Source organism: Solanum tuberosum, unplaced genomic scaffold, assembly GCF_000226075.1.
Source record: "Solanum tuberosum cultivar DM 1-3 516 R44 unplaced genomic scaffold, SolTub_3.0 scf00147, whole genome shotgun sequence".
In the NCBI taxonomy this organism is placed as follows: Eukaryota; Viridiplantae; Streptophyta; class Magnoliopsida; order Solanales; family Solanaceae; genus Solanum; species Solanum tuberosum.
The window spans coordinates 553,359-566,581 of NW_006239070.1; the positions used below are offsets into that span (position 1 = coordinate 553,359).

Below are 13,223 nucleotides of genomic sequence, written 5' to 3' on the forward strand. Positions count from 1 at the left end.
CTTATGAAAAGAAAACAAAACAATGACCATAATATAGTAGTTTGTAATCTATTTTTAATATTTACAATTTTCTTCATTTACAGAAGAAAAAGAAAAGGCTAACCAAAAAAATATTATTACACTAACTAGTTCGAAATTTCATTTTTGATCTCTATTTTTTTTTAAATATTATATAAATTATTTTTAACACTAATGATTTTTTTTAATTCTATCTAATTTTTCTATGACCCTTTTTACTACATATTGTTATATAAATTTAGTAAGCTAAAAAAACACCAAAAACAAAAAAGGAAAAAAAATCCCCATATAGAAAAAACATCAATTTTGTCTTTAGATATTATTTGTGTTTTGTTCATCTAACTTTAATATAATTACTTTAATAAATTTACTATATATCTTGGCATGAGTGGGGTCCATATCTAGCTATGTGCAGTCGAGAGTCGTACTGGCCTATAAATACTTCATATATTTCGTAGAATTGAGGTGCATTACTCAGTGTCATCCTTTTCTTTTCAATAAATCAAAAGGTGAATTCAATATCTCGAAAATATTAGTTTTTTTTTCATTACATACATTAACATGTCTAACACAGATGCGTATTCTATTATGTTCTTTCGAACATTGAGTTCTCACCCTACGCTTCTTCGTTGCCCTATATGTACTCAAATCGGTGAAACTCATGAAGAATTTATGAGTCATTTTCAATCTCATTCAATGGATCAACAAGCAATATTTCTGTTACGAAGTTTTAACATGTTAGGTATAACGTCATCAAAAGGTTTACCATTAGACCAACAAACAAGAATAGCGATAGTTATTCCCCAAACACCACTGCCACCACCAGAGGATTGTTGCTCAACTACATGTAATGTCAGGGGCAAAAGATTGTGTGAAAACTCAATAGATATAGATCTAAATAAAATTCCTTCTGAGTCCACAAGCCCCTAAATTAATGTTTTAATTTGTTTAGAACATTTTCGACGTTTTTTTCAAGTGTTTTCTTTTTCAAGAGTTGTACGCTCTTAAGAAATAAAATTTTAATTTTAATTTAATCTTTATTCTATAAAAGTTCTTTCAATTGTAATAAACTAAAGAATATTGCAAACTATACTGCTACCTTTTATGCCTTCTATTTTTCATGATTCGATATTGTGATGTCCAAGCATAAATAATAATTTAATGTTGTTACACAAATTGTAGCTTCCTCTATTTCATGTCACAAGAACATTGAAGTTCCTCTATATACTGTAAATTTTAACATATACTGAAATTAAGATGTTGTGTTAATTAGTAGACTTTTGAATTAAATTTTTGAAAACTAAAAAAAGAAAGAAGTAGTAACAAAGGTATAACAGAGGTTGAAAATAGGGTCAAGTCATAAAGGGGATTGTTCCATTCTTATGTTTTGATGATTAAACAAACTACAAAGAAATGAGATCTGGTAAAGGGACTTGATCCTTTAAATGGTGGTTGTTCAAGACAAGTCAATGGAGACCAGTTGTAAAGTTGTCATACCTGTTGTGGTAGGTGGACACGACAACAGAGGTGCGGTTCTCAGCCAATGAAACGTTACTAGGTTGTTTTTGTCTATGATTTACATTAGACACTTTGACAAGAAACAACCTAATTTTTGTAATCAAGAATATTCAAAGAAAAATCCATTTTCTCAAGAAAGAACAAACTTATATCAACAACAAGAGACCTGCTCGAGTCATAAGTCTTAAGTTGGCATTTGAGTTTAGTGTCTTGTGTTAAAACATTAGTAAGATCTATTCCTATCCTATAAAGGAAAATATTTCATTTCACTTGTAATCTCTGTGAAGTCAAGTACATGGCTAGAGTTAGTTGTGGTGTGTTTGGTTGAAATCTTTTTTTTGGTTAACTGGATAATATTATTACCAAAGAAGCTTAAGTATCATTACAAAATAAGAGAATAGTAATATTCCTTGTATATATTGTAGCATTGGTTGCTATCAAATTACTATTATGAGTCAAAATTTCTCTTGTAAACGCAGTTCCTAGTATATCTGCCCAAACTGCCTCATTTATGAACATCGGAGGAACTTGCAAAATTCTTGTGCGGTCAAATAATTGCTTCTTGGCCCCTTCCTTGACTAAGAGGTTAGCTACTTTGTTATTCTCTCTATAGGTATGCGAGAGTTTTGGATCTTCCAATAGTTTCATCAATGACGACCCACATTCACAAATTATAGACTTATAAGAATTGTGGTCATTGTTAATAAAATTTGTTACCTTGATCTAGTTTGTGGAGATGTCCAAAGGTATCAAGTTGTTATCCTTTGCAATCTTAAGCTCCTGAATAAGAGCTAATAATTTTGTCAGAGCATTAGTACTATTTGGAATACCCTTCATGAATGCTAGTATCCAATCACCTCTATTGTTACATATAACTCCTCCAATACCCCCTACATCGGGATTAATCAATTGAGTTTATAATGGCCAAGTAATGGACGTTCCCACTTTAGGTTAATAGTATGCTTAATAGCAGCATCTTTCTTAGCAATTAACAGAGGGTATACAGTAGCTTTTGCGATGGTATCATAAATATTGATAGGTGCCTTCTTCTTATTAAAGAGAAACTCATTTCTAGCTAACCAAACATGCCATAAGCAAAATGGAATTAGGTCTTTCCATGATAAGAAGTTATTAAAGGGATTGTTCTTACTTAAATTCCAGGTGTTGCAGTACCATTCATCAGTAGAAGAGATTATAACACCTCGGTCTTAGAAAGAACTAATTTTAGCAAGAACCAATTTGGAAAGAGCTAAATCGATAATTTTGCAAGTTTGTCTTAAATTTTGAGTTTTGGGTCAACTTCAAACGACTATAACTTTCACCACAGGATAAGTTAGGTGGCCCACGAGATATCAAACGAAAGATTTTTGAGTCCTCTTTCGAACGCCACTGAGTTTGCTAAATTCCGAGTTTGGATGAGGGAGATATGCCCATTTGAGTCCAGCCTGTCCGATTAAGGAAATCCATCCGAATTAAGGAGAGGTATTTTGGTCTTTTCCTTACCCCACTAAGTTTACACGTTTTGGTTACCGCAAATAGGGGTATAAACTGATTTGGATCAGTTTTCACAATCCTAAACACACTTAGGGTTTTAAAGAAAAGTTCAAGAGGAGAAAAGGGAGAAGTTCAAGCATTCGTTCAAGATTCTTGCGATCTTCGAGGATTTTCGCCAAGGATTTGATCCTTATGAGGTATGTAAGATTTCATAGTGATGGGTTTGTTCACCCTCACGCCAATCATGAGTTTCTTGAGTAAATTTCGTCCATGACAATCTATGTATTGAGGTTCTTGATGAGCTTCTTGAAGTTTCGTTCTTAAATATTTAATAATGGGATTTGATGAGTTCTTGAGGTGACTGTTATAAGTTTGAGAGTTGTTTTTGAGTAGATTTTCGTTTACTTATGTTGGGTATACGAATCTAAGAGAGTTTGGGAGAAATCAATTGATTCTATGCGAATTAGAGCCAAAAATCAAAGAGGAAAATTCGTCGGGTTTTCTGGGCAGGCTTGGGGCGACGCGCCGCCGATGCACCAGGGGGGCTGGCTCGCTAGAAATGGTGCTCTGTAATTTAGGGGCTGGCGCCCTGTGCCACTCAGTGCGCCAGGGTCGCCTGCCTCCGACCATTCTCTGTCTAAGTTCTTTTAAAACATATCTTCGCTCTCTTCCTGATTTTAACTATCCAAACTACATCTAATCAATGAGAAATCTTATATATCCAAATCATAATTCTTGAATTCATATTTCAAATTCAATATAAAGTTAAGAGTAAAGTTCAAGGGAGTTCTTTGAGTCATTTTGATAAGTCTTTTGCAAAATTTTAAAAAAATGTTTTAAGACTTGATCACTTGAGTATGAGGATGAGGAGAGTTGAGTTTCATTTTTCAAAATGAATATATGGAAACTAAGTATTCCCAAAAGTAAATGTTTTACATTTAAAATGACTAGGAAACCTTGATTTCAAAATGAGTTCATGAGGAGTTTTGAGCACTATTTTTTTTAAGAGAACCTATTGAGTAATAATCTCAAAGCTTGAGGATGAGGAAATGTTTTTAAACATATGAGCATGAGTTATATTATTGGAAGTAGTATTAGGCACCGATATGGGGACGAGTTCAGACAACTCAATGTACTCAATAACCATGTATGCCAACGTGGGTAAAAAAGGTCATACTTTTTAGGTGATTCATTATTGCTTTTAAGCATAGCTTAGTGGATGCACTTGGTTGAGGATGTCTTATACTCCGGCAAGGTATATGACAGTTCTGACAGCGTGGGCGAGACATTGTATCATCACATAGCTCATAGTGATAGTTGTCGGTTAGAGAATCTCTCAAATAAGAGTAAAAGAGTTATTATTGTATTTTTAAATACATTGAGTTATTATCTACTGTTTTAAAAGCTTTCTTTATAATGCATCTCTATTGTTGCTTTTATATTGAACTGAGTTGAGTATCTTTGTGTATCTTTGTGTATCCTTGAGTATCCTTGAGTTGAGTTGAGTTGAGATGATGTGAGTATGTTTTTCCTTTTTATCAGTTCAAGATTATGTATGTGCTTTAGAGTTCTCCTTGCATACTCATACAATTCATGTACTGACGTCATTTGGCCGGCATCTTTCATGATGCAGATACAGGTAATCAAGTCATCAACAGGCGTTTCGTTGATACCATTTGCAGATACAGAGTTGTTTGGTGAGCTTCCTTGCTTCCGGAGGATTCCACTTTTATTTGTAGTCTTATTAAGATGTCGTGGGTCTTGTCTCGACGTCTATCATAATTATTAGAGGCTTCATAGACAGTAGTAGTTGAGAAGTCTTTTAATTTCCATTGTTAAATGTTTAAAGACTAGAGTTGCCTCTTTTGGCCAGTTGAATGTTTTCTTTAAAATATTCTGAGTTATCTATTTTGAGACATTGAGTTAAATCCTTACTTTTAAGTTCATATTATTTTAAGTAAGTTTTTCGTTGAGTATTGAGCCAGGCCAAGGGTTCACTTGGAAACCAACAATGGTTCTTGAGTGTCAGTTATGTCCAGGGTGTAGGCTCGGGCAGTGACAATAATATTGTTGAGTAGAGCGGGATTTGAGTTATTATGGATGATTGTATTCCAAAATAACTTTACATTAAAACAATAAAAAATAATGTGGTTGATGATTTCATTTGCACTCTTGCAGAATGTGAAAACAGGAGATATATTCATGCCAATAAGGTTAAGATATTGGTTAATAGGTAATCTGTTGTGGTGGAGGAGCCAAATGAAGAACTTAATCTTAATATTCCAAATCCAATTTAAGTTATTGTTACTGTTGTGAATAGAGCTATCCTCGTTGGAATCTAAGAAGTAAGTAGATTTTGTTGTGAATAGACCATTCGAAGTTAGACGCCACACATTTTTATCATCAATGGAGCTCGCGCTAGGGACATACATATTTTGTATAGAAAAAAAATGAAGGATTGGGGCAAGGAGAAGTATAATCTATTAAAATTTCAAACCCTAATGATGAAAAGGTCTTTGATCTTAATATTGTCCTCATCGCGATTTAGAAGATCTTGAATACAACTTCTAATGTTATTATGAAAAGGTATCCAAATATCGTGTCAAAAGTTAACTGAACAATCATTATTGACGACCCATGAGGTAGCTTTGTTACAAGTTTCCATCCATTAAGGAGACACTTCCGGGTGAATGGTGAATTAGCTCTAGGGAATCTGTTTCGTTGAAGTCTATGTTAATTAGTGGGCAATAAAGTTATTATTATGAGTCTTGTAATAGAGGTGTTGCACAACATGAGCAAAACCTAGTTTATTGCCCATTGTACCAATCTTGTTACATTGTAGATAGATATGGTGAGAGTAAGAAAAAGAGTATGTTGTTTAAAGAAAAAACCTACTCTCACCAAAAGGATTACCATAGAGGTAACAAAACAAAACTCTCTTAAAAATAAACACAGACCAAAAATTTAATAATCACGACTGAATTCTCTTGAAGCTTTCTTGGCTCAAAGAGACCATTATTGAGCTACCTATTTGGATGCAAAGTTAGGATTTCAAGAAAAAGTAGTACAATAATTATAATTTTGATGAGAAAATTCAATACAAGAATTATTGCAATGATTCATTTCTGTTGTGCATAGAATACAAGCATACAATCGTGTATTGAAACACTGCAACAAGTTCAAGAACTTCCATCATCCTTGTCAAGGAATAGAACAGAACATTGTTTCAATGTCTCCTCCGGGCTAGTAACTGGAAAAAGAGAAAACGAAACAAATAGCAGGTAATGTGATTCCTCAAGTAATTATGCAAGAGAATAACTATTCAAACATCAAAAGAATGAAGTTTTAAGAGGATCTGTGTGACCCACAATTCTCTCAGACTCATAGATCTCATGGTCATTTCCTCCCTATTCAAGTAAATAGCAGGACTCTTACATCAGCCCAGACATGAAAAAAGAGCTTCAAGCATGTCAGTAACTAAAAGATTACCTTGTATGTTTTGTCTCCAAAAAATTGAATTTCATTAAATTCTTCAAGGTATCTCAAACAATAAGTCTTGTCCCAGCCTTGGGGGAAAACCTGTCATTACCAAAATCCCCAAATAATATACTTAAAACGTTCAGCGGTCAATGAGCACAAAAAAAGGGTTAAAGATGCTCACATCGAAACTAATTTGGCCTCCAATGGAAAAGGTGAGATTAAAATGTGAAAACTTTTCTCTAAGCACTGATACCATTGTTTCGCGTATCTTCTGTACCTGATCATAGTTTCAATTGTCTTTAAATCACAGAGAAAAAGAATCTATTGGAGGTACATTACTGCAAAACATATATGCAATACTACAATAGTTATCTATACTTTATCATACTTTTCAAATTCATCCCTTTCTTCTTGACTACAGTTCCTCCCAATAGGCGACACATTTAGCATGCCACTTCTGAACTCAATGAATGTTCCTCTACAAAAAAGAATGATTAAGAAGTTTGTCACAACGAAGCAGATAATTCAACCTTTGATCTATGTTTGCTTGGATTCTTCAAAAATATTATCGGGTGTGTGTCAGGTCCTCCAAAAATTAACTTTTTGGAGAATCTGACAGACTAGCATGGGTGCGCGACATTTTTGGAGGATCCAAGCAACACTGACTTTGATATGCTCACCTCTTTATTGGAATATCCAAGTCAGCAATGTAATGGAGGGTAAAGTTAATAAATTCCTGCATATCATTTGCATCCCATCAAGATATTTCTTGGCCATCTACATATAAACTCATTTCTACTTCAATTGGGTGAACCTAAGCTATAAACATGAATTCTCACCCAATTATACGCAACAAACATACACAATTAACTCTTCATGGAATGTGTAATAACTTTTTTTTTGTCATGGAATGTGTAATAACTTGGTTTTCAGATTTTTGTTAACTATTATAAACACTGCTTCAAAAACTTACGAAATACCACGCCAGAGCAGTTTTCAACAAAGTACAAATTACATAGTAATCTCTCTTTTTAGGTCTTAGGCAAATTATTCTTCATCTTATAGATAAAGGTATACACGCAGGGACTAATTTATCACTTCAACGAAATTATTTTTCTTAAGCTCAACAACAAATAATTAGAAGGATCACTAAGCCTTTATCGAACTGCACTTGGTTGGGTATGACTCCCCTCTTTGCAATACAACAAAAATAAAACATTTTCCTGTTAAATAAGAAAAACGTATTGACTAACCTTGAGCTTCTCGTCTCCAAGATATGACTTCAAACTCTGCACGCACACCGGGAGTCATGTCATTTCAAAATAAATCACCCTGCTAATTAACAACTAAGGAGAACGAAAAAAGCGATGCATATTGAAGATGGGTAGAAAGAAAATTTCTTCAAGTTGTTTGGTAGTTCCAATTTTCACGAGACTTTATCTAGTTTTAACTTGGTACAAAGTGCTTAAGTAGTGGCAACAAGGATGTTGTTTTGAGTTGATAAAGACAGTATTCGAAGATTTTGTTTTGTCACAGAATGAATATGCACTCACAAGTAATATTATACAAATACGATATCAAATTCTAGTCATTAAAATTACCTGTTTCCCAATAAGTTTGCCATCTTTATGTGCTACAAGGCCATTTTCAGAGAAAACATAATCATAATCATTTGTAACTGCATCACAAATATTAGAAAGATCAAAATGTCATCATTCTCAAGAAATTCTTTTAGATAGGTCAATTAATAGCCACATATTGGGAACCAAGGGACATGCATGACCTCAAAGATTGTTTAGCACTAAAGTTGAAGGTACATTTCAACAGCTAACATGGAGCTATAACCATAAGACTATGTATGCCTTTCTAGTGGAAATATCATTTCATATTTCAAATCAAAACACAATTTAGTGTTCTTGGCTAGTGAACCCATAGTTCTACACTTCTACTCTTGTCTAATACTGCGAGGAATTTCAGATACTGAGTTAGAAACATGAGCTCTAATAAATTGATGTAGCACATTTCATCATCCCAACTCTAAGTTTAGTATATATGCTACTTAAGCTAACCTGTATTGCCAAGCTGTTCTGATATCTTTACAAGGTCAGAACCTCCAACAACTCCAATAGTAACAACCTGCAAGTCGACAAAATTGTTAAACCAAAGAATCCTTGAGAGGAAAAATAATATATATGTGGAAAAAAGAAATAAAGAAAAATGAGTATGGCAAAAAAATCATCTACCTTTCTAAGTTCTTGCATGAATTTCAACATTTGTGGAGTAGATTCCTGAAATTTGTATGCAAATTTTTCAAAGAAGAAAATCAATATCGTTATGGGGGGTGATTAAATGTCACTACTGGTAAATTTACTGTAAAATTAAAGGAAGAAATAAGAATCAAAACAATAAGAAATCATGACAATATTTTGAAAATAAATGTACAGGCAAGCAAGAATACACTGAATCATTCGACGGCGCCTCAATCTCAAACACATTGAATTCAACTACTAAATATACAAATCATCTATGCCATTATGCTTTATTTAAGCCCATCAAGGATGCAATTGTCCATAAAGTCAAATTAATCTACAATAAATGTATTTTCAATATGGATCTGATTTTCTCATGTTACTTAGCTAAAAAAAATGAAAAATACGTTCTTTAGAAAAACAAGTTCCTTAAAAATGAGGAAAATGAATTGTCTAATATAAGTAGGTAAAACAAGTTCTAGAATTAGCATTCCACATTGATTTTGCCCTCCTACACACCTTATCATCATCCCACCTCTGTACCCCTATCGCCAACCCACCACCCCATTCTTATGTTGCTTCAATTATAGACAAATACTTTTAAAATAATATTTCTTTACTTGCATATACCCAACACACCCCTAGTAACAAAAACAAAGGGAACAAACAAACTAAAGCAGCAAATACAAGCAGAAGCAATTATAATATACCTTCCTAGGTGCTGTAAGAGTTCCATCAACATCAAACAGAGCAATTAAACCAGCTTTCCTTGCAGCCATTTTTTATCTTTCTATACTTCTCACCAACTCTTCACTGCATTTAACAGTTAAACATTCAACCTTATCAAGCTACACTTGATAAAACCAAAATAAAATTCAATACAAAAGTTCACAAAGATGAAATGAAACAAATCAAATTATAGAATCGCAATATATAGTTGTACTAATTTGTACAACATAATGGGCAGTGGCACTTTGCGTACTGACTAGAAAGAAGTATTCAACAAGACGACAAAATGAAGTAAAATCAGTTATAGAAAATGCAGAATTTACACCGATTGAAGAAGAAGAGACGTGCAAGTGAGCAATTTTCCACCGCTTTATTGTGCATTCATTGGCTTACATCAGCAAAATTTGGCTCGGAGAATCAGACGCAGATCTGAGATCAAATTGCTTTTGAGTAATTTATAGTGTGGATATTGGGATACCGGGTTGAGGTGTTTTTGCTCAAAGAGTGCCACGAGGTTTTTTTTTTTTTTTTAGATCTATATGTCCCAATATCTGTTATGTGGTTTCTTTCAACTAGTACCCAATTATATTGTGCCAACTCATTCATTTTTGTCATAATGATGCTAAAATCTTATAAATGTTGGAGTAATAAGTGCTCCTTATTCTTAATCGGATGTTCGGATTCAAAAATCTGTTTGGAAAATTATTTTGGTAATTGAATTTGGTATAATTGGGTGTAATTACATTGTCTGATATGTTTGGTTGATCATGTAATTACTTGGTTTGAGTGTAATTGACGAGGGTAATTACACTCTCTAAGTTTCAGATGTGTGAATTGCAGGTAATCAGATGTTCGGATTCATGAATCTGTTTGGAAAATCATTTTGGTAATTGAATTGGTATAATTGGGTATAATTACATTGTCTGATCTGTTTGGTTGATCATGTAATTACTTGGTTTGAGTGTAATTGACAAGGGTAATTACACTCTCTAATTTTCAGATGTGTGAATTGCAGTAATTACACTAATTTTAATTACCAGGTGACTTTCCAAACAGACCCTAAATCTTTTTGGGTACGAAATTGCCTTTGTTAGGGTGTACTTTACTCATAATGTGGGGTTTTTCGATGTGAATTTAGATTTAGTCAGGCTTCGTTATGAAATCGGACACTAGATTGGAGATCAAAAAAATTAAAAAAATTATCATTTATTCTTGGTTAATTAATACGGTTCACTTTACTTGTCCGTTATTTTAAAACTAGATAGGCAGTACTCGTGCTAAGCACGGGCCCAACACTATTATTCTAAAGTATTTTTTGGGCTAATTTCAAATACATACAATAGATAATATAATTAGTTTACAATAAATATAATCATGTTTTATTTATATAAAAAGTAGCCAAAAATCATAAAACATATATAATAATTATACAATATAACTTGTCTAATGTCATCAAAAGTATACACTAATTATACAATATAGCTGACTTATACATGAGCTATACACTGATAACACATTATGATACACTCAAAAAACTAAAAAATAACTTAATTGTACATAAAATATGCACTAATTATTCATTTTTGATCAACTCAAAAGCACCTCTAAACAATCTCAAATTTTAGATATGGAATCTAAAATAAATCCTTTAGAAGGAATGTATGTCTATCTATAACGGGTAAGTTCATACCTATGGCAGTAATTTACACAAGGTGAAAAGGTTAATGTTCTATTTCTTCCAATTACCATCATTTGGGAGACTACTACTAGGATAATCAATAATTAGAAGTCATTTCATGTTTATTTAAAGCATGAATAGAAATTTCTAGAGAGATATTTTTACACTTGTGTTTGATACGGAGAGAAATTAGGGAACAAGTACAATAAAATTAAATATGGTGTAAATAAACATATCATATTCTTAAAGATAATTCCAGATCTGAGTACAATAGTGATAACCAGGCAATTTATCGTTTCATCGAAGAAACTACAAAGTAATCGAAATTTTTTAATAAAAACTAAAATAAAATAAAAATCTAGATACAAAGAAAGTTGGATAATTCTTATGGATTTTCATTAACAATAGAGTGCGAATTGAGGTTGATTTTTTCAAATCTTCTTTTCCTTTTTAAAAAAATGGAGTAAAAAGAGAAAACCATGGAATGTAGATGTGTTGTAAGCTTTGAAGGAAATTTGAAAGAAAAACATACCTTTGATTGGCTGAACGGAAAGAGTGGATTTTTAACAAAAAGATTGTTGTGAAAGAGAGGAAATTGAAGAGAGATTAATGGAAGGCTCCTGCCTCCTTTGCAAGAGAGGAAGTGGAAGATTTGGAGGTTATATAAGATGAAATTACTATTTTACCCTTAGATAGTAATGATTTTTTCTAAAGTGCCATTGGTCGGCCTAGACTTGGCGTTTCGATTTTCTAATTTGTGGATATGAGGCAGCCATGTAGTTAAAAAGGTCATATTTGCCTCTGTACTCTTAGAAAAAGGATATATTTGTCCTTCGTCATACTTTTTTAATATATTTACCCTTCCCATCTAATTTTAGGTACATATTTGCCCTTGAACCGTTAAGTCTCATGTCTTCACTTTTAATGTCATATGTGATGCTTATGTGGCACGCCTACGTGGATATATACATTCTTTTCCATTAAAAAATTCTCCTAATTTAATTATCATATCCATTCAATTTAACCCATAAACTCAATTCCTAATACTTATTTAGTTGTGCCTGTTGTGAATTCGATATCCATAAGCAATGTGTCCTGCCCAAATTGTTATCCTTCCCCATCACCATCACCATCATCATGAACTTGAGGAAGAGGAAAACAGAGGGGTAACAAATCAAGTAATAAACTAAAGCATTTTTGACACTCTCATGCGTTGGAACTCTTGAAGTACAAGAAACAAATGAAATAATCTGTTCATATTAGATTTGTGGCACTGCTTGTAAATGCACAAAATCCAATTGTGAATTGTTGGGTTTAGCAAAGTGTAAATGGGAAATAAAAAAGAGAAAATGGAAAGAGGAAGAACCAATGAAAGTGGGGGAACCAATTTTGGAGGGAAAATGAAAAGTCATTGCAAAGTGCAAATGAAAAGTCATTTTTACCATATTGGTAGAAGAAAGGAAATTGTTGTCCTTATATTAGTAAACACTTCCTTTAGTTCTTAAAGGGTTAAGAAGAAGTTGCCCCCTTGCGCCATTGTCGTCGCTCGCTCGGCCTCGGATTTGGATTTGGCAAATGATTTGATTGATAATATTTTTGGACAAAATTTATTTAATCAATCTTGTTAATTCATTTCTTTTCTCTTATAAATTAATTCAGAATGTTAGTTAAATAACAGAGTTAATTTGGCTCAACGGAATTTATTTGAAATTCATATGCAACGGTAATAACGTTCTGAAGGGACCTGTTCCTTCCGAAAAGTCGTTATTTTTCCCAAAAGACACAACGTTCTGGAACAGAATTGTCTGAACAGACGCATTCCTTGCTGTAAATGGCTATAAATAGAGATGTTATTTTTCTGGTTTTCATCACTGAAAATTTTTCCTCTCTACATACAATTTTTTTTACATAAACAAACTTGTCGATCGACTGAGTCTGTGTGTGCTCTTGTTGCTGTTCTTGCGTTCGCTGAAGTTATTAAAGTTTGAGGTACCGCTACTTCTTTAACAGGTAAAACCGTTTTATCTTGGGAGGAATTAATCTACAACCTCGGGTAC

General features: G+C 33.0%; 1 protein-coding gene across 2 annotated transcripts; it reads right to left on the reverse strand.

The window, feature by feature from the left end:
• Positions 1-6,073: 6,073 nt before the first annotated feature.
• On the reverse strand, positions 6,074-11,808 carry LOC102602954 (phosphomannomutase-like). Of its 2 annotated transcripts, XM_015310838.1 has the most exons (12): positions 11,699-11,808; positions 9,470-9,572; positions 8,754-8,798; positions 8,580-8,646; positions 8,112-8,188; positions 7,764-7,799; positions 7,191-7,246; positions 6,889-6,988; positions 6,692-6,787; positions 6,520-6,609; positions 6,386-6,437; positions 6,074-6,280 (listed from the first exon to the last, which is right to left on the reverse strand). In XM_015310838.1, the coding sequence occupies exons 2-12, from the start codon at positions 9,536-9,538 to the stop codon at positions 6,210-6,212; spliced, it is 759 nt and encodes a 252-aa protein (XP_015166324.1). In that variant the 5' UTR covers positions 9,539-9,572; positions 11,699-11,808; the 3' UTR covers positions 6,074-6,209. The 2 variants fall into 2 exon arrangements, with proteins under 2 accessions (XP_015166324.1, XP_015166326.1); XM_015310840.1 differs by lacking the exon at positions 6,386-6,437.
• Between the last annotated feature and the right edge of the window lie 1,415 nt (positions 11,809-13,223).